Here is a 22,693-nt window from a genome sequence, read left to right on the forward strand (position 1 = left end):
AAATATCTTCTGAATTAATTTTATAGAAACCCTTCAGTAATTTGAATGTCTCAATCATATCTCCCCTCCTCCGCCTATCAACCAATTTTTGCAACCCACAAATCCTCAACCTGTTCTCATAAAGTTCATTCCACAGACCTGCTACAATGTATTGTAGCAGGTACCTGCTATTCATGTATTTTTTTCATTTGTTGTTATCTTGTACCCACCACCTTTAAATTGCATACTGTCTTGACTCAATGAAGTCTTTAGTCAAGTTTCACTATGTTTACCTTCAGTACACAGGTATGTTAATTAAGATCCTTCTGTTTAAATCTTATTAAATTCAACTGCCTAAGCCTAGTTATTTAAAAAGAGTCTGCTTCATTGCCAAAAAATAACTTATCTTTTTCTTTCATATTGTAAACTTTTTAGGAGCATCATGGTTTTCAGTAATATAAAGTATTGAAATATAAATGTTTTCTGTTTTTTGAGGCCTTTAATATAATTGTTATAATATCTGTAACTATTTTATATCTTTTATAGCTGTTACCATTAGCAGATTATATTTGTTCTTAATAAGCTGCTGTTGGGTTCTTAAGCATATTCAGAACTTAAACAGACAGAAATAAGCAAAACAGCACGAGAATATAAGTTAGGAAGCACATGTAATAAATAAACACATATTTTTTGATGATAATATGAAAATTTAAGATGAAGAATGATTAATTATTGACCTAGGGTAAACGTGGAAAACAAGGATACCCTGGACCATCTGGTGAGAAAGGGCAGAAAGGCGAGCCTGGATATACTGGCCAAAATGGCAGACTTGGACCAAAAGTAAGTTGGCAATCATTAATCATTATGAAAGTAAATCTTGTACTAATCTCTGGTGAAAATAACAAAAATTAACTGAAAGAAAAATGATTTGGGAGTAAAAATGAAGATTTTAAGGTATTATTTTATGCATAATTTTAATAATTTTTTTTATTATCTAGAAGATAATTATGAATTATAAAAAATAAGAGTATCATTCCAGTGATTTATTTAATAATGCAAACACCATTAAAAATCATTATATTGGTAAATTTTCTTTCCATTAGGTCTGTGAGGCACTTAACTAAGTTGGCATTATATTAAATGTCTGTCAGGTGTATATTTATTAGCTAACTTGTTTGATGTGAGTGTTTCTGCTGTCCGTCATACTTAGACTGAAATGTACAGTTTCAGGCTAAGTATAACGGACCTGCCGTCATACGGACCCCCCCCCCCCCTTACTGACCATATTTCAATTCAATATCTAGTATTAGCCAATCACTCTCTCTCTCTCTCAAAATATTTTTATCTATTTGATTATGCTTTTTTTCACAAGCTTTCAAAAAAATGATGTTGCTCCATTTCTCCAGAATATCTAAGTTGATTTTCTTCTATATTTGTTATTTTTTAATATTAATCCCAAACGGGGTTTGCGAATCTATATTACATCAATACTATAAGTGGGTGGGTAGTTGTTCTTCTTCTACTTATTATTATTCAGGCCTCCAAGGAGTCAAAAGACTCATCGAGGGAGGTCCTTCCTAAGACATAAAGTCTGTCAAGACTCATCGAGGGGAGGTCCCCCCCCCCCGAAAAACACAAAGTCTTTACCACTTTTTAAACTCACTGACTGTTCTCGCTCCCACCACTCCATCAGGCAATGCATTCCACGGCTCAACCACCCTCCACACAAAATTTCCTCTAGTCGCCGACTAGACTCGAAACCAAGTCTTCCTTCGTATGGCCAAGCGCTGTTGTGTGCAAACGCCACATCCACTGAGCTACACAGGCTCGTCATGGCAGAGTTCAGCTGTAGTTCGATGTCCAATGTTGAAAGCCACTCTAGAGCCTCCTTTGAAACTTCATGCATCTCCTGCACGTTACCGTGGAAACGGCAGAAGGGGAATATCACTGATGATATGTTTAATAGTCTGTAGGGTATGGCTGCAGTCATAGTAAGGGCTATTTTCCGTATTCCATTTATGTAGGAGGTAGCCACATCTGCCCTGGTTCACTCTTATTCTGTTGATGGTTGTCCATAGTCTTCTAGGAAGGATGAAGCCAGGCTGGCAGATGCAGGGGTCTTTCACAAGAGAGCCATTTGTTGAAAAGTTCATAGTCTATTGTTGGTTCCACATGCCTTGAGTTGAAAGTGCTGGGCCAGAAAAGGCTTTGGTTATGATCCAGAATGGGTACCTTGACTTCAGCCGGATTCCTGGGGGATTTATAAATGTTGAGTAGTTATTTGTGATTTTCTCCAGTTCTTTTAGTGAAGCCTGTCTTCTTCATATATTTGGTAGGGCTATGTTGGAAAGCACTGGTAGCCATGGAAGAGGGGTAGATTTCAAGGGCCTGCTAATCATGCACATGATTATATTCAGATGAGAGTCAATAATGTTTGTGTGAGCACTTCTTTCTCAGACTGGTGCACAGTACTCTGCAGCAGAGTAAACAAGGGCCAGGCCCAAGATCCTACCTGGGCTCTGCAATACCTGCTAGTTCTACTTAGTCTTGAGATTATGTTGTTTCTCATTTTTATTTTGTTTTTTTACTTTACAAATGTGATTTTTGTAGGTCAGACGTCTATCCAGATTCACTCCTGGTATTTGCAGATGAGGATCATGCTTGACTGGGATGTCGCAGAAAATTAGATTGAGTTGGCAGTTTGCCTCCTTGCTGATAAGGTGGAAAGGTGTGGACACTGTTTTGGTAGGGTTATCTTTAAGTGCCACTGCTTGAAATATTTCTCAAGAATCTCCAAATCTGTGTTCAATGCATCCTCCAGAGAGTCGAAAGAAGGCGATTGGTGAAGTATCGCCATGTCATCAGCATACATATATTTGCTTGATCTTGTTGAGGGAATGTCCGAGATATAGATGTTAAAAAGAGTTGGAGTCAAAAACGAGCCCTGGGGCAAGCCATTCTGAAGAATCTGGGTCTGCTTTTCTTCCTTCAATATGGACCCAAATTTTTCTATTTGTGATCATGGGTTCTATGAAGCATAAGGTTGTTTTACATTTTATGATGAAACTGAGCTTTGAGAGCAAACCTATCCACAGCTAAAGTTACTGATCCAGACTGTATCATAGGTTGATGTTAAATCAATGAAGGTGGCTCCAGATTTTAATTTCTTTTGGAAGCCAGCTTATATTTCAGTTGTTAAAGTGAAGACTTGATCATAACAGTTTCTTCCAGGCCTAAAACCAGCTTGCTCTATAGGAAGAGCTGTCTCGATGAGCATGGAGATCTTTTCAGTATTCATTTTCAGTATGAATCTTTCTAGGAGTTTGTAGGTTGAGCATAGGAGGGCAATTGGGCAAAGATTTCCAACAGAGCTGGTGTCTTTTTCTGGCTTGGGAACTGCAATTATCTTAGATTCTTGGCAGAGGGCTTGTAGTTCTCCAGTGGAGATGATGATGGAGAACAGGACTGAGAGCCATGCCTTTCATGCGGGCCAAGGTGTTTAAGGAACTCAGGGAGAAGGCCATTAGCTCCAGTGACCTTGCCATTCTTCGTATGCAATAGGAATTCCTGGATTTTTTATGTTGTGATTGGGCTACAGAGGTTTAAAGTTTCAGAGCTTGAAGCTAAGTTCTGTCACAGAGTAGTTTGTATGTCCTTTCTGAAGGGCTTTGGTGTGAAGATCTTAGATGTTGAAAGTGAATGGGATGCAACTTAGTCTGGAGTCAACTCTAGAAATGTTTTTGTTGCAAGTTCTGCTCCTCCAAGTTTTCTCAGCAGGGGCCAGCTTTTACGAAATCCATCAGTTCCATCTAAAGATTGGAGCAGATTTAAAACTGATTTCCAGAAGGAAAGAGCAATGTTGGCTGTTTAGAAAGCTGCCTAGGATAGATCTGCTTATTGGTAGTGGGTAGTTGTCAGTTTCTCTGGAGAATATGTATAGGCTGGGAGTATATGTCTTTCGCCATCTGACAGAGTGAAAGGTTCCTGTTTGTTTGCCGTCAGAGATAAGGTGAAGGTTGCAGATATTCATCCAGTTGGCCAATCATTCTCGATTGAAGTTAGCAGTTTGTAGCCACCACATGAAGTGTGGGAGTTGATATCTTCTGTGCAGATAACTGGATGTTTGTGTGTGCATTGGGACTTAAAATCATTTTTGGCCATGGCTGAGATGGTTTGTAGACATTGTAGAGTTTAAAATTGTCAACCTTTATTTCAGTGACATATTCCAGGTTAGGTAATGACTAAGTTGAGTTAAGCAGGCCTGGGCACATGTAAGTGTGCCAAGGCCTGCTTAACTACCATGACTAGGATGGAACCTCTGGGCCACTAAGATGAGGCCAGGGATCTTGAGTCTATTTGGGGCGGAGTCAGGCACATGGATCTCTTGAAGTAACAGGTCATTTGATGTTCTTATTCTGGGATATTTTTCCAAGACTTTTGGCTTTAGATCTTGAGAAGCCTTCAATGTTCAGGGAGTAGATCCTGAGATTTAGTTGATATTGGGGCTGTAGTACACTTCTCATGGACTGCCCTCATCCCAAACAGGCCACATGAACCTTGTTATTCTGGGTGATGGTGAAACTGGCATGAGACTGAGTAGTAAGGCAATGCATAACTGAGTAAAAAGAAGTCCAGGAGGGAAGATATCCTTTGGATTGTGCAATGGGTAATTGATTAAAAAGAAAGATGATATGAATTGTGTAGTTCATAGTCCTTTGGGAAGACTTTTCTCAGAAGAATGAAAGATGAGAATGAGAAGTTAGATTTCTAGATTTCTATCTTCAGACAGAAGAGCTTTGAGCAGTTTACATTTTGCAAATTATGGAAACAACTACCATGTTAGAGTAAAACTTTAGTTGAATATAAAACAAAATAAACACTCCACATTTTGACCTTCACATTAAGGTCATCATCTGGAGTATACACATATATATAAAGAAAGAAGCTGCATTACAATCTATATGACATGCTAAAGTTACTGACCAACTGTTACAACTATTGGCCTGACCTCTGGTATAAAAAAATATATATATATTACATCAAAGCTAGAGTCCTATTAATTTTATATCATACCTCCAGGGAGTCCAGAGGTGGACTTCAGCATAGGCTTTATGGGCTTGAGCCCAGGGCCCCGTTCAATCAAAGGGCTTGCTTTGCAGTCAAAAAAATAAAAATAAAACAATTTAAATTACAAATTTAAGAAAAAATAAATTATACAAAATTTTTTCGTACCTAGGTAATGTTAAAATCGTTAATTTGCAACATTATTGGATTTGAATTAAATATCAAATACCAATGTTTTAAATGACAGTAAATAGTAAATACAGCTCTGTCTTCTATTGCCTCTGTCGGTAGTCGGTAAAATCAAAATATACTTTGTCATTTGTCAAATATGCAAATAATATAGCAACGTTGGAATGGGAGTGCAAGTCTAGCTCATCCAGCTCATCTAAAGCTTGTTAGCTTACCGTAGCTCTCACATATATACTTTCTGCTCTCGCCGTTTGACATTTGAGGTTATGTATAGTACAGTATAGTTGAATATTAAATAGTCATTTGTTCAGGTGTTTCGTTTCTTCACTGGTAAGTATTGGCAAAGTTTACTAAATAAATATACATTAAACGTTAAACAACCTAATATGGTGGTGGATTTTTTTTAGTTTTTTTTTATTTCTTTTCAGATTAAATAAATACCTAAAAAAAATGTCTGGTAGAAAATATAAAAGCAGAGCTGAAAAACGAAAAATACAATTAAATAGAGAAAACGAAAGAAGTAAATGTGCCAAAATTTCAAACTTTTTTGTATTGGAAAATAAAAATGAAAATCTAAACGATATAGGTGCAGTAATAAGCAAAAGAGAGAATAACTTAACCGAAGAGAAACAGAAAAAACAAAATGTATATAACAATAACGAAGAATTACTAGGACTAAAATCACAAGCGAGAACCTCTAAAAACAATGTTGATGTTGACAGACATTCAGTATCAGATAAAAATACAAGACTTAGATGATGACCAGCTCTCTGAAGTCTCTATTGCTGTTTTGCAAGAAGATAGTGATAAAGAGGCAGAAGAGGCTTTAAAAATTATAGAGTTGCTTGCTAAATATGTTGACGTAGGTGTGTGGCCTACACAGCTGAATGATAATTTTATTAATCGCTGTCTCTCACATGAAATGACTTATTTCCAAAATAAAGATCTAAAAAATATATATCCAGTTTCAACAAGGTATTACAAAGAACAAAACAGATCATTTTCAAATAAGTTCTTTGCAAAAAAAATTAAAAATGATCCATTACTGGAAAGGTCTTAGTTGTGGTATTCTACCAGTATGGGAAGTGTTTTTTGTCTAGTGTGCAAACGTTCCTCTGAAATCCCTTCTCAATATACAACCGGATTCTCTGATTGGAAACATATAGAACCAAGTTGTTTAGAAAGTCACAAAAATTCTAATGAACATAGGAAATCATTATTAGTATGGTTAACACGTAAAGCAAATAAGTCTGTTATTGACACACAGTTACAGGAGCAACTAAGGAAAGATATGAAATATTACCACAATGTCCTGAAACGTGTTATTGCAGTTGTGAAATATTTAAGTGTAAGAGGCTTAGCATTTAGAGGTCACGAGGAAATATTTGGCTCTCCGCACAATGGTAATTTTATGGGGGCTCTGGAATTACTAGCAGAGTTCGATCCATTCATGCACAAACATATCCAACAACGAGAACTGCAACCAAAGCCTTTCACTTCGTACTTATCAAAAAGAAAATAAAAAGAATTATAGCTGAAATAAATAGTGATGATGCAAAGTACTACTCAATTGTGATGGACTCGACACAAGATTTGTCCCACAATGACCAACTAGCTATTATAGTACGATATTGTTTTGAGGGAAAAGTCTATGAAAGATGTATATCTTTCATCAAAATTTGAAGTCACATTGGCTTATCCTTATTCATTTCCTTACAAGAATTTCTAGAAAAAAATGGACTGCCATTGGATAATTGTAGAGGACCGTCTTTTGACAACGCAGCAAATATGTCCGGCCAATACAATGGTGTGCAAGCACATCTCAAACCAAAAAATAAATATACTGCTTATGTGCCGTGTGCTGCACATTCCCTAAATCTAGTTGGAGGAGAAGCTATTAAAGTTGCAACTCAAATTGTGAACTTTTATGGAATAGTGCAACAAATATATGTTTTCTTTTCTGCATATACCCATAAATGGGAGCTTCTAAATCGTGAAACAAACTAAAATTTTCAATAAAAGGTTTAAGCCAGCTAGATGGTCTTGTCACTATGATGTTGTTAGAGCTTTAATCTGCAATTTTAACTGTTTTTTGGGAAGAAATTTTAGAGAGATTCAATTTAGTTAACAAAAAAGTTCAGACCCCAGGCTTAGACATATGTGAAGGTGAGAAATTGATTACGTCATTTGAAGTATTCGTGAGCAATTTACGAGAAAAATCAGATCAGAAACTAAACGAATATGAGGAGACAGCCAAAAGTACTAGTGTGGATAAAGAATACAGTGATTTTAAAAAAGAGACATATTACTTCAAAATTTTCGGAAAAATCTACAGAGAAAGTTTTGCTAAATGAAGCAGAAAAATTTAAAACGGGATATGCTATACGTTGCATTAGATAAGTTGATTATGGATTTAAACATAAGAGGCCATGTCTACAGGGAATTTAGCAAATGATTCAAATTTTTAATGGATTTTCAGGCCATTAATATCGAAAATATTGACTTGAAAGTGCACGTAATGTTATTGATTATTTTATTAGTAGTTGGACTGCCTCAAGTCCAACTACTTTAAAGTAAACAACATAGTATATCAACAACTAGAAGGCTTAGCCATGGGCAGTCCCATCTCTCCACCGTGTGTGGATCTGTTCATGAAAAATTAGAAAATGACATCCTAGCAAAAATAAATCCAAAACCATCAGGTGGAAATATGTTGACGATGTGTTCATTATCTGGAAAGACAAGGAAGATACTTTACATGAGTTCCTCCAAAAAATAAACTCTTTCCATCATAAAATTAAATTCACATTAGAATTGGAAAACATCCATTGATTACCCTTTTTGGATGTACTAGTTAAAAAACAATATAATGGACAAATCAAACTTACAATCTATTGTAAACCTAAAGATACTGGATGTTATCTCCATTTTACATCCAATCATGACTATGCACAGAAACCTAGAATTATACATATGCTAAAAAGCAGAGTTAAAAATATCATCACAGAACAAAAAGATGCACGTGCTGAACTTTCCCTTATATCAAAAACTCTATCATTTAATGGTTATCCTCAAAATATAATTAATAAAATTCTCTATAGAAACAACCTCCAACAACAACCTGTGGCGACACAGTACGTATCATTCATTGTAATACCCTATGCAGGCTCAGTCTCCACCAAAATAGCAAGAATTATGAAGCCCTATAACATCAGAATTGTTTTTAAACCTACCATAACCACACTACAGTTATTAAGATCCCCTAAGGATAGCGTCACTTTCTACAAATATGCAGCTGTTTACAGCATACTATGTACGTGTGGATTGAATTACATCTGCCAAATTTCACGAAGCCTAGAAATCCGAAAGAAGGAACATATCAGAGATGTCAATAATAATATAACACCTCAGGGTTAGCACATCATTTCTCAACTTCAAACCTTTCAATAGATTGGTACAACAGCTCCATGCCATATATCGAAGAGGATTACAGATGTAGAACCTTTAAAGAAGCTGCAGTAGTCCTATAGACAGGAAATAACCTCAATAGAAACCAGTGAATAATATTAAAAGATATTTTGAAACACCTATTAAATTCATTAAGTTTAGCAGAATTAAATTATGCAAAAAATTATAAAACGCAACTTAATAACAATGACTAAGTCTTCCTGCTTTATGTATTTGATGTGATGCATGCTCTCTCCAATTTGTTTAACTGTTTTTTAAGTCGTTATGCATTCTTTTGTTTTTGCATTTAATATTAGTATAACCTTTCTCGTCTTGATAAAGCCAGACAGACACAGTTGGCGAAACTAGTCGACGATTATGTATAAATGTTTATCAAAACCATGATCCAGTAAATCCAATATTATGTATCAATTTCAGTGAAAAGGACCAAATAATTACTATCATAAAGTTGAATATGTGTTACGACTGTCTATTTGAGGGAATTCAATAGTTCACTAGTGACTTTCTTCTTCTGGGATATTACTCCCCCATATGCAACTTGCTGATACCTATCAGATAGCCAATCTCTAATCCAATGCAACAATCTTTTATTATTATTATGGGACACCTCCAAGGAGTTCAAAGACTCATAACAAGAGGCCCCTCTACTCCACTGTTTAATCCTCCAACTCACATCCTGCATACAGGTATGTTTCATACCTGTATGCAGGATGAACCTGAGTTTCCTCGAGAAAAACAACAAAAAAAAACTCTCTTCTACCTCTGTGTGAGATTGACTAACTCACCTTTAATTGAAAAAGCCCATTTAAAGATTCATTATGACAAGAATCAAACTTGGATCTCTTCAAACTGTTTGAAGGACACAATGTCCCATTATTTTTCTAATTGTGTTACAGAGGCACTACTATCCAACATTATGTGTTGTAATTTAATTACCAACCTGTCATATGGCAACCAATCAAAGCCCTTTGCAAAATCTGAGTATATCATACGTGTATTCATCTTCCTTGTCCAATGCACTTATCATGTTATAGTAATAAATAAGTAGACTACTAAAACAGGATCTTCCTTTAGGAAACTCTTATTAACCATCAAAGAGAATGCTACTGTTTCTCAACCAATTTTTGTATCTTGGTTCTTACTAACCTCATTAACACTTTAAAACTCCAGACACAGAGATTGTCTTTTAATTTGATGCCTGAGTCCTGTCTACCTACCATATGAATTAGAACAATCTTCCCCCCCTCCTTCCATCCCTGTGACCTATTGTAAACCTCATATTATTAAATGGCAGATATCATCACAGATGTCAACTCCCTGCCACACTTCATCATAACATGCAGTGATATGTCATCAAATCCTACCACCTCTTAACATTAAATTTATACCTTCCCCATGTACTGCTGATCATTCACAATAAATCTCTTCTTCCTCTTCCATTCACACTGCACTCAGGCTCTGCATGATGTTACACTCATGATGAAATACCCCTTCATGAATGCATTCTACCATTTTCACCTACCAGCAGCATCATCCTTCCATAGTAATTGTTTCTTCTTCTGGCTGCATGTTGTTGTTGTTATTATTATCATCGTCATCATGTGATAATGGTGATGATGATAATCATCATCATTATCACATTTCATTTATCAGATCATTATCACATCACAATTATCACATCGTTATCACACTTTTTCATTCTCCCACACTTCTCGCTGTAAAAAAAATTTTCTACTCATGCTCTTACACAACTTTCAGGGATGTTTCCTAGTTGTTTCCCTCTCACCTTCTACTCTTTTTTATAATGTATATTTCCCTCAAAAATTTCCTCACTAACTTAAAATCTCTATCATGTCATCTCTTTTTTTCATATCCCATAAATTCTAATTAGCATTCCTTTCACTTCTCTCTCTCTCTCTCTATAGCCAACAATCCAGAGTCTTGATATTTTCTTAGTTATTCATCCTTTCTGAAGGGTTCCAGATCACAGCATAAACTAGATGACTAAATCTAAGCACAATAGTCAATGTATGATCTGATCAGTGCTAAACCCCCCAACCGGCCAGGATGTCTATAGACGTCCAGCTATAGACATCCTGGATATGATTCTGTAACATCTATGTGGATAAGAAGTGCAAATTGGTCTCACTATTTCATCCACCTTGGCCAGTAGGGAGGTTAATATAGTGGCATAAATACTTCCTTATTCATATATGTCAGTGTGTTGTTATCATAGCAGTAATACAATATGCAGTCTTTGCAATAGCAGTGTACCCTCTATACTTCATTCTGCCATCATTCTTTATTCTGTATACTTCATTCAGTTATGACTTCCAGACCTGGAATATCATTCCAGGTCTGGATTTTTGGAGAATGATACAGTACCATGAGTATATGTATCATTCTCCAAAAATCCATGCCTCTCATGTTAATTGTCTTTTGCACTCACCAACATAATGTTTCCACTTTTGTCTTAGAGTGATGAACATGAAACAAATAATTTAAAATAATTATTTTGAATTATTTGCACAATTGCACAAACACAATTGATCTAAAATATCAACTAAACACTGCATACCAATCTCAACTATTATACAGCAATATTGAATCTAAAACTATATACTATCATCATACAATAAATATAAAAATGAACTTATCTTGCTGCACCTTGCAACTACTATCGTCTTAAAACACTAATTGGTGGCCATGTTTATAATAACATTGTAATTCTGAGCTGAGAATGCCCTCAGACAATTAGATGATGTGTATCCTGTGAAAGTGAGCCTTGACAATTTTGAAGTTTGGTGGAGGATGAGCATTGAGTCCTGGAGAATGTATCTTCTGGTGAACAAAGTCTTCTTATAAATAGAAAAGCTGAGAGAACTATTGACTTCCTTCTTTACAAGTGAATCCAGGAAAGGAAGGACTCCGTTATTTTCAAATGTAAATTTTTTTCTTAGGAAAATTTTGTTGATTTTAACTAAAAATATATCTAATTCTTCATATGAACATGGCCAAATAGTGAACATATCATTACCATAACAAAAGCCAGATGTTGAACATCATTTCACTTGGTTAGATTGTAAATTAAAGATGCTAAGAAAGCATAATCCTGGTTTAATCCTTTATCCAGATGTAAGCAAACAAAGTTTGTGCATTAAGTTTCTTCATGACTTTTTGGTTGAAAAGACAACTGAAAATTTGTTGCAAGTTCTCCATCGTTCATTTCAGATCTTGATATCAAATGTGATCTGACATTTGATATCAAGATGCTTTATCTGAATTATCCTATTTATAAGGTTAAGAAGAAATATAAATTTGGTCAAGATGGGTATCAATATCTTGATTCATGTACGTGTAAGCCTGAGATTAGGATTGCGAATCTTCCCACTTTTCAACTCTTGGAGTGATCTCCCATTTTGTCTGATGTGGGGTTTTCAATAGAATTCCAATCTCTGACTGCTATGATGTAGTGGACACCATATAAATATGGCTGCAATTGCTGGAAGAATTTTCGTCTAACTGTTCCCATATACGGAGCATAAACATTAGGCCAAGTGGCATTTTGTTGGAAGGTTGTGTAAAGAAGGTTCCTGGTTCAGATAAGTTTCTTGACTAATTATTTGTAAATAAGTGTGTCTTTATGTGCAAGAGTTGAGGTAGAAGTTGTGTGTTTATAGTGTGTGTGGGATTATTTGTTTTAAGTATTTGTTTAAGTGATGTAATTTGTTTACAAAATCATTAAACTTAGCACACTGATACAATAAGGTGGTGAAATGCAAGTCACACTATGGATCTATGCAAAAGAAATAAAGTAGACAGTGTAAATTTCTCAAATATGGTATCATGCTGTTAATGTAGTATGTATGTGTGTGGAGATATTGCAAATGTTTACATGGACAGGATGAATAAGAGAAAAGAATGAGTGTGGATATGTAGGAGGTGCAATATCCTGATGGACCATGAGGCTTGCATTCTAACTAACAATGCAGTGGAAGGTTGTGCGAATGTTCAGAGAGTATGTGGAAATGATAGCATGGAAAAAATTTCAGTTCATGATAAAATGGGTGATAATTTATATGACCTTAAAAAACTGAGTGAAATTAATGACAAAGTGGCCCAGACTGACTTCAAAAAACGAAGTGCAGTTAACGGCAAGGAGATGAGTGGGATTAATGGTGAACATTTGCATGTGATGCGATAAAAAAGTGAAAGTGAATGATAGCAAAAACACTGCTCGAGATAGACTCCTCATTTCATGCTACAGCTTGGAGCTGTAGCATGGAATGAGGAGTTAGGTGGGAAGAAGATCAGTTCTGCTTGGGTGATATTCAAGAAAAAAAAAATCGCAGAGTGTTCTTTCAGTATGTAGCCACCAAAAATAAGAATGATTATGGTTGGATGGCAATGGTTGGAGAAAATGATATAAGGACAACTACTGTGGAGGATAGTTGAGATATTTAATGAGCAGTTCATGAAGGTCTTTCATCCTTGTGAATGTGACATCATGGAGAGTTTGAGAGCAGTTGATGAGGAGGAACAACTGAGTGTAAGTGAGCAGGAGGTATATGGAGAATTGAGCAAACTTAATGTTAACAAGGCTGTAGGACTTGATAATATATCACCACATAAAGGAATGTGTCAGGGAGTTGTCATCTGCCTTGATGTAATTGTTTGATATGAGTCTTTCAATGAAAGACTCATATCAAAGGAGTAGAAGGTCAAGTTCCAAAGGAGTAGAAGGAAGGCAAGATTGTATTGCTTCATAAAGGAGATGACAGAAGTCAAGAATCAAATTATAGCCCAATCTGTGTGTCAGGTGTTGTGATTAAAGTGTTGGAAAAACTGGTGAGAATCAGGAACCAGAATTCAGTTGACAACAATGGTATTATCTTTGTTGGACAACATGGATTTGCTAAAGGAGGTAATGTTTTAGTAATCTACTTATGTATTACATATAAGGTGATGGCTTCATTGGACAAAGGTGATGGATGCACACTAGTATACTTAGATTTTGCAAAGGCTTTTGATAGATTACTACATAGTTAGTTGATAGTCAAACTAGAGTGGATGGGGTTGAATATTAGACTAGTGCATTGGATCGGAGATTAACTATCTGATAGGTATCAGCAAGTTGTGTATGGTGGAGCAATATCTCAGAAGAGGAAAGTCACTAGCGGTGCCTCAAGAATCTGTTTTTTAGGCTATTGCTATTTAATCTATATGTTAATGATATTGGAGAAGATTCGGATGGGGATATTCAGTTGTTTGCAGATGATGCAAAGTTGAGACCAACTATGAGGAGTAGAGCATGTATTGTGGCCTTACAAGATGACTTGAATAGATTTAGTGAATGGAGGTGGGGATGCTAGTTGCAAAATATAATGTTTTAAAATTTGGAATACAAAGATGGGATGTAGAATTTATTCTTGGTGGGAATATAGTGTCGGAGGTGGAGGAGGTAAGGGATCTTGGGAAGAAGAGTAAAGAAGATGTGGCCTTACAAGAAGACTTGAATAAATTGAGTGAATGGTCATATGAGTTCAATGTTGCAAAATGTAAGGTTTTAAAATTTGTAAAACAAAGATGGGATGTAAAATTTATGCTTGGTGGAGTATATTGTTGGAAATGGAGGAAATAAAAGATCTTGAGGTGATGATTAATAAGGATCTAAAATTTAGTAGCGATATTGCCCAAATTGTGAGGATAGCACACAGAGGACACTGACTTGTAGAAGTAAGGTGATTCTGGTTGCATTGTTTAAGGCTCTGATTAGGCCACATATGGTCTAATGTGCACAGATTTGGTCACCTGGTTTTCAAAAGGATGTAGAGATGTTGGAGAGGGTACAGAGGCAATTGATGAAAATTGTTTCTGATCTCTGGAATATGTTGAATATGAAAAAAGTTTGAGATGATGCAATTTACCGAGTCTAGTGGATAGGAGGAAGAGCAGCGATATGATAAAGATGTATAAGTTAGTAAAGAGTTGTTATAGTTTAATGTTGAAGAAGTTTTTCATAAAGGAGATTCTTGCTCCCGCTCCATCCTCCATGAGTGTGGCATTCACCAAATCACAACTAATGTGTTTTCTTTACTCGTGATTTGGTGGGATTTCCAGTGATAAGTTTATCAGTACAATAATGTCGAAGATGAATGCTGCCATTATTATTGCAGTGCGAAACCTCCAAGGACACATTGTGGCAGGCACTCCATTTTGCTCTGCTATCATTATTATTAGACCTAGTAACCTGCAGAGAAAAAAAAAATGCCGGCGGCATTGTCATTCCATGATTTTAATTTAGATTTCAGTCGTTTCGCTAGGTGTGAGGTCTGTTATATGTATTCCTTCAATTACATAAACAATTTGTGGATGTTTAGCGCGGATGGAAGAAGGGTGTGTGTGTGCAAAGTGTGACCTGAACGAAGAACTAATGAATGCAAATATGAAATTGATGACAGAAAGAATGTTGCGGGAAATATGAGTGCACATTTGAAAGAGAAGGATGGTGAGTAAGAGTGGCGAAAAAATATTAAAAAAATTAGTAAAAAAGAAAAAGAGCGATTTGAAAACCATAACAGATGTTAAAAGGGACGAAACTTAGGCGAGAGTATTGGAAGGAAACGAAATTGAGAGAACGAATGAAACTAGAAATGGCGTCACACAGAAATCGAAAGTGAAAAAAATCGAAAGAATGAATGATGGCAAAAGTTGGACACATGTTAGACCAAAAGTACAGAAACAAAGAAAGATAAATGATAGTGAAAGTGAGAAGAATGATAGCGAAAGTTGGATGTCTGTTGGTCCGAAAGTAAGAAGAGGGGGGTCGAGAGTTAGAAAGTTAGAAAGATTTATTGATAGAGAGAATGTGTTGTGAGATTCGGAAGTTGAATTGGATTGGATGGATGAGGCAAGAAATGAAATGGATGCGGAATGAAATTAAGAAAATTCAGGTCAAAACTATTAAAATAAATCATGATGGCATGAAACAGTTAACGAAAGATGAGCGAGTGGCTTTGTATGGCGACTCCATTATTAAAGGTGTGCTAGAGGATAAAATGCACAAGGCATGTTTTCCAGGTGGTAAAATGAGTAGAGCGATTGAGGCATTGGATATGAGGCGGGAGCAAGCAAGAGAGTTAATAGTATTAATTGGTACAAATGATTTGAGAGAGGACAAAGAGCGTGTCAAAATGGAGGCTGCATGGAAGGATAAAAGAGAATAGTGTGACAGGAAGGGTAGTCATTGTGTTGCCTAGGTATGACTGTGGTGAAATGAGGTGCTGGCTGAAATGTGTGAGGAGATGGGAGTACAGTTTGTTAATGTGTGGAATGAGTTTGAAGAAAGAAGTGAACTGTATGGGAGCGATGAACTGCATTTGAGTGATTATGGTGTGAATCGCTTGGAGAGACTGCTGCTGGAAGGTAGAGAAGTGAATAGAGTGAGAGAAAATGAATCAGATCAAGTGGGAAGTGATATGGAAGAGCAGGAGAGTAAGACAGGAGAGATTGAAGAGGTGGTTATGAATGAGGATGTGAGTGGTATGAGTATAGAAAATGAGAGAATGGGTGTGCAAAAGGAGCAGTGAAATGGGAAGGCTCAGGGTGGGCATGGGTACACAGCGTGAGAAAGGTGGTGCTCCAAGAGGAGGTGAGAGCATGTGTAGGCAGGAAAGGAATGGCATGACCAGGGATCATGAGGAAACAGTTGGAATTGAAAAGGGTTCTCAATTGAAGAAGCAGAAAGGGAAATGGCCCCAGTCGAGCATGGAGAGATCACATCGAGTGAGTGGTATCAGTGGAACTAGCTGTAGATCCAGAAATGAGCTGTTGTGTTTGTATATCAATGCTAGAAGTACAAGAAACAAGGCAGATGAAATGGTTGCAGTAATTGCGTCTGTTCACCCAAAGATTGTCGGAATAGGTGAGACATGGTTGGAAGAGGATGACATCCTGACAGGAATAGAGATGGAAGGGTATGATGTGTTTCATGAGGATAGAAGGGGTAAAAAGGGAGGGGGTAGTGCTATTGATGATAGAGAAAGAATTATGTCCATACAAAGTAGAGTTTCAAGACGGAAATAGTGCCACTGGTTTTGAGGCAGTATGGTGTGAGATAGTGAATGGAATCAAATACTTGGTGGGATATTGTTATAGACCAGGTAATGTGGATGGTGGTGATAGTGAAATGTATAGTCAAATTAGCCAAGTAAATAAGAAAAGGGTGATCATTATTGGTGATTTTAATTATGGCAATATAGACTGGAATGATGAGATAGCAACTGGAAGTAAAAAAAATGAGTTTCTTGAGTTTTTGAGGAATAACTACCTCAGACAGTATGTAACAGAGGGCACATGAAGATTAAGGGTCTTGGATTTGGTCATCTCATCAGAGGATGTAATTATAAATGAAATGTCAAATCATCCACCAATTGGGAGAGTAATCATGAGGTGATTACCTGGGTGGTTGCCAGCAGTGTGAGTACCTGTGTAAGAAAAAGGGTATATGTGGAACTCCAAGGATGTGTGTTATTATAAAGAGCTCACGAGACAGCTTGCGGGTGTAGCATGGAATGCGATTCAAAAGCGATCAATGCAGTTTGGGGAATTTTCAAAAACTGTCTAGCAGATGCAATGTCTGAATGTATTCCAAGGATGAGAAGGTTAAATAAGGTAGGTGTGAGATGGATGAATCAAGAGATTAAGCATGCGATACAGAGAAAAAGGACATTGTGGAGGCAGCATATGAGAAGTGGAAATAACCAATTTCATGAGGTCTACAAAGACCAGGCAAGGAGGGTGACTTGGTTGGTGAGAGTAGTTAAAGAGAGGTATTAACAGCAGTTAGCTAATGAAGCCAAAAGGAATCCTAGGGAGTTCTTTTGATATGTAGACAGCAAAAGAAAGAATGATTATGGAAGGATGACATTGATTGGAGAAAATGGTATAAAGACAGCTGTGGCAGAATGTGTGGTGGAGATACTTAATGAGCAGTTCATAAAGATCTTTCAATCTTGTGAATGTGACTTAATGGAGAGATTGAGAGCAGTTGTTGATGGCGAGGAGAGACTGACTGTTAGTGAGTAAGAGGTGTTTGGGGAGTTGAGTAAACTAGATGTAAATAAGGCTGTGGGACTTGATAATATATCACCACGTAGTCTGAAGGAAAGTGCCAGAGAGTTGACACCTGCATTGACATATTTTTTTAATTCGAGTTTTGCAGTTGGTCAAGTTCCGAAGGAGGGCAAGATTGTACCACTTCATAAAGGAGGTGATTGAACTCGAGCATCAAACTATAGGCCTATCTGTGTGTGTCGGGTGTTGTGGTTAAGTTGTTGGAGAAGCTTTTGAGAACTAGAATCCAGAGTTCGGTAGACAACAATGGTATAATATTTGATGGACAGCATGGATTTGCTAAAGGTAGATCATGTTTTAGTAATCTACTTACTTAATACAATAAGGTGACTGCTTCCTAGGACAGAGGAAAAGGATACACAGTAATATACTTGTATTTCGAAAACCTTTTGTTAGAGTACCTCGTGATAAGTTCACAGTCAAACTAGAGCAGATCGGATTGGATATTAGATGAATGCATTGAATTGGAGACTGTCTATCTGATAGGTATGAACAAGTTGTGTATGACGGTGCGATATCCAGGAAAAGGAAAGTCACTAGTGGAGTGCCTCAGGGGTCTGTTTTAGGGCCATTACTGTTTAACTTGTATATTAATGATATTGGCGAAGATTTGGATAGAGATATTCAGTTGTTTGCAGATGATGCAAAGTTGGGACGAACCATAAAAATGGGGATGTGAGTTCAATGTTGCAAAATGTAAGGTTTTAAAATTTGGAAAACAAAGATGGGATGCAGAATTTAAGCTTGGTGAGAACATATTGTTGGAGGTAGAGGAAATAAGAGATCGAGGGGTGATAGTGGATAAGGATCTAAAATTTAGGGGACACATTGCCAAAATTGTGAAGATAACACAAAGGCTTTTGGGAATGATGCAGAGGACAGCTACTTGTAGTAGTAGGGAGATTCTTTCCTTTGTATAAGGCTTTGATTAGGCCACACATGGGCTATTGTGCCCAGAAATTGGTCACTGGGTTTTCAGAAGGATGAAGCGATGTTGCAAAGGGTCCAAAGGCGACTGACTAAGGTAGTTTCTGACCTCTGGTATGTTGAGTATGAGGAAATATTGAGAAGATGTAATTTGCGGAGTCCGCTGGAGAGGAGGAAGAGGAGAGATATGATAGAGACTTGCAAGTTGGTAAGGGGTTGTTATAAGATCAATGGTGTAGAAGTTTTACAGAGAATAGTGGGAGATCAGGGGAGAACCAGATGTCATCCCTGGAAACTGTATAAAGAGGGTGTGAGTAAGGGAGTGAGAGGCAGTTTTTTTTCGTGCAGAGTTGTGAATGATTGGAATGCCCCTTGCCTGAGAGTGTGGTGTCTGCAAGGAGAGTGTGTTTAAGACACGGTATGATGAGATGTGTGTGTGTGATAAAAGGACCTCCCAGATGAGGTCTTTGACTCCATGAGGTCTTGGGGTAGTAATAATAATAATAATAATCTCTCCTACTACTTAATTTTTAAATTTCACATGTGACACTGCTTAATTTAACAGCTACCAGCAATGCCATTGCTGATGGGTGTTAAATGGCATTGCTGGCATTACTACCACTAATGCCATCTAACACCTACCACACACCAGCAATAGTATTTTTTATCTGCATATTGCACATGTTCTCATGGCTGATTTGCCTGTATGCAGGATGAAAAACCTGACTTTCCAGATTGAAAAAAGCATTGTTACTGCCATATCATATCTGGTGATTCAATACTGATCTTACAAATATTGATCTTATTCTTATATTCAGATGATTTCATTATAATTGTACAATCTTCCTTGGTTATATTTTTATGATATGGTACATTGAAAGCATGTACTTATACATTCTGTCAATCTGTCTTTGTACTCTACATTCCACAAAAATCACCTTATCTGTTGTCTCTGGACTCCTAATATTATCTCATTCCCATGAAAACCAGTTGACTAAATCTATGCATAATAATCCATATGTGGGTTGATGCAATGGATACAAGGTACACTCCCACATCCTTGTATCTACATATGGATGTGTGTTGATACAGGGTCTTATACCATGGAACTTTATCTCTTTACCTTTATATGTAAAAGTCTTCTTCATTATTATGGTAATGATGAGGAAGACTATGTCCCTTTCCCAGATCTTTCATCCTCAACACCTTCTTTAAAATTTCCCTCCCATTTATGTGGACAGAGTTGGCAAAATACCTCAAACGATTACCTGGATGTTATAGAACACATTGACAAGTAGAGGTTATTATTCTCTTTATAATACCATATATATGGCCATATCTTGACCTACTGTGCACAGATTTGATCACCTTGGCTTCCTGTAGAAGAGAAGGCTGTGGCAAGGATCCAGAAACTACCAAAGTGTAGTGATCAAGACAGTTACAGACCTGGGGAATGCTCCGTACATGGATAAATGAAAGGTATATGGGTTGCTTATATTTAGTTGACAGCCAAAAAAAAAAAAGTGCTATAATTAATTTTTATGGCCATGAACTTACTAAACTTTAATTTTTTCTGCAAGTTACTAAAGGGTTCTCTAAGGTTTACAAAAGAAATGTTTCAGCACATGATGAGTATGGAGAGAATTATTGGTTACTCCTGGAATTTATATAACAATGTTGTTAATAAATGCATGTGGACTAGATTTTTTGCTCGTAGAGTGGTGAATGACTGGAATGGATTGCCAGAGGCAATTGTGAATGTCGCGAATGGTCAGTGAGTTTATGGAAAGGTATGATAGGTATTGAGTGAATAATGGTTTAGTGTAGGCCTCCTGTAAGTCTTCCAACTTCATGACGTTGCCTATAGTAGTAGTGATAATGATAGTATACTTCTCATCTCATCCTTGCCAGCTGAGTTTTAAACCTTGCACTTTGCAACATTAAATTGACACTGAATTGTGAAAATCTACTCAGACCAATATCACTGAGTGGAACAGTTAGTTACAGTTCAGTAACAGTTGCATCTCATTAAACTCTCAATTCCTGTAGAGCAGTGATCTCAGAATATGATCTCCTACATGTTCATGAGGAGATATGTTCAGAGCTGAAAGATCAGAGGTGACAGGTATGAGGTGCATCCTTACTTTTGATACTTCTAAGCCTCTAACATCTGTTAAAGCAGGGCATGTGAATTGTCCTGTTAGACCATACTTTCCTAATCCAATAAGAAGCTTCAAATGCCAGAAATCTACATGTGCCTGATGTGCTGGTAAAGAGCATGATAACCACTCTTGCTCTTCAAAGAAAGCTAAATGTGTCAACTGTGTTTTTAACAAATGTAAACACATTTAGAAAGCTAAATGTGTCAACTGTTAGAGAGATCATCCAGCATACTCCTGTGCATGTCAGAAGTGGAAATATGAGAAAGAAATTAAAAAAAAAAAAAAAAAAACATATAATATCAATATGCAAAAAAAAGTTGGCACTCCTGTTCTGAAATCCTTTTATGCTGAGAAAGTAGTTAAAACAATGTCAACAGCAACTCAAACATGTACGTCTGTTTCACCATTCGATAATTTTACCATACCTGTACTTCACAATCGTGACTGTTTCTCTGTTGAGCACATCAATCATATGATGAACAGTCCTAATCTGAAAATGGTTACATTCAATGAGAAACCACTTGTGGAAAAAATTATGGCAAGGTTATCACTTAAAGACAAACCATCAGACCTTCCACAGAAAAAAATGATACTTTAGTAGATACTGAAAGCAACTTGAACTAACTTACTGTATCCAATATCTGATAATGTATTGAATACTTTTCAAAAGGAAGAGATGAACACTAGTCATCCACACCTTCCAAAATCTAATGAGAAATGTAAACCTGACAAGGATAAGGCCTCAACACCTGGAAATCAGACAAGTCTACAAAGACTAAACAATAGGAAAATTTTTACAATGGAACTGTCATGGGTTTCACCAGAATATTGATGATATCAAGTACTTGCTGCAGAAACACAAACCTTTTTGTTTGCAAGGACAGAACTGGAGATGGTCTTAAATATGGCAGAGCAGCTGTTCTTGTGGGCAGTCATACTCATTTCTATCATGTTCAGCTTAATAATGCTCTGTAAGTAGTAGCAATTTGCCTATCTATGGGGGTTTCTAATGACATTATGCTCACTATACAGTATTTACCATCAGGTTCTGAATTAAATGAAATCGAACTTGATAATCTCGTAATGCAGCTGTGTTATGCCTATTAAAGTCACCCATTAGGAGTATCGGCTGAGGCATATGGGATAGCGCCAACATGAACAGATGAGATCGTATAATTTAGCTAATGTTCTACAACCATGATCTAACCCTTATTAATAACAGAGCAAATACCTTCTTCCATATGCCTACCTGCTCTTATTCTATAATCAATCTTACAATCTGCTCCCCTTCCATTTTTCCACTGGGATGTTGATGAAGTAAAACATATATGGAAGTGATCATTTTCCTGTTATCAGCATTATGTCTTCACAGGAACCCTGTTCTCCTGCATGGATTGCATTGCCAGAGTAGGTAGTGAGTGCTGCAACATTGAATTTATTGAAGTTTAGGTATGATAGTTATTGTGGTCTGTGAGTGTTCGAACTTCTGTGATGAATCTTTCAACCATGGAGGCTTGGAAGTCCTACTACTGCTAATGCTGTTTCATTCAATTCCCTTTATATAAATTCCAAGTTTCTATTCTACATCTTTCTCTTATCTCTATGGAATATTTCCATAGCATTGTATATTTATGCTGCTAGTTATAATTCTTATGGTTTCATCAGACTTGTCAGTACTTAACCAGCATTTAATGCCCATTCAGATGCACCATATGTTATAGTGTTCCTCTACACTCTACTGTTATTTTGTACAGAAAACTGATTTGAAA

The 22,693-nt window shown here is 36.7% G+C and overlaps 1 protein-coding gene across 1 annotated transcript in view; it reads left to right on the top strand.

The window, feature by feature from the left end:
• LOC150100509 (uncharacterized) overlaps positions 1-22,693 on the top strand; it is a 1,094,033-nt gene that overhangs the window by 383,605 nt on the left and 687,735 nt on the right. The window contains exon 13 of the mRNA XM_090402670.1: positions 721-819. Coding sequence (XP_090258796.1) covers positions 721-819 — 99 coding nt within the window. The remainder of the gene's footprint in view (positions 1-720; positions 820-22,693) is intronic.

The sequence above is a fragment of the Typopeltis vanoorti genome, chromosome 13 (genome assembly GCF_054136105.1).
Source record: "Typopeltis vanoorti isolate ZY-2024b chromosome 13, IOZ_Tvanoo_1.0, whole genome shotgun sequence".
Taxonomy (NCBI): Eukaryota; Metazoa; Arthropoda; class Arachnida; order Uropygi; family Thelyphonidae; genus Typopeltis; species Typopeltis vanoorti.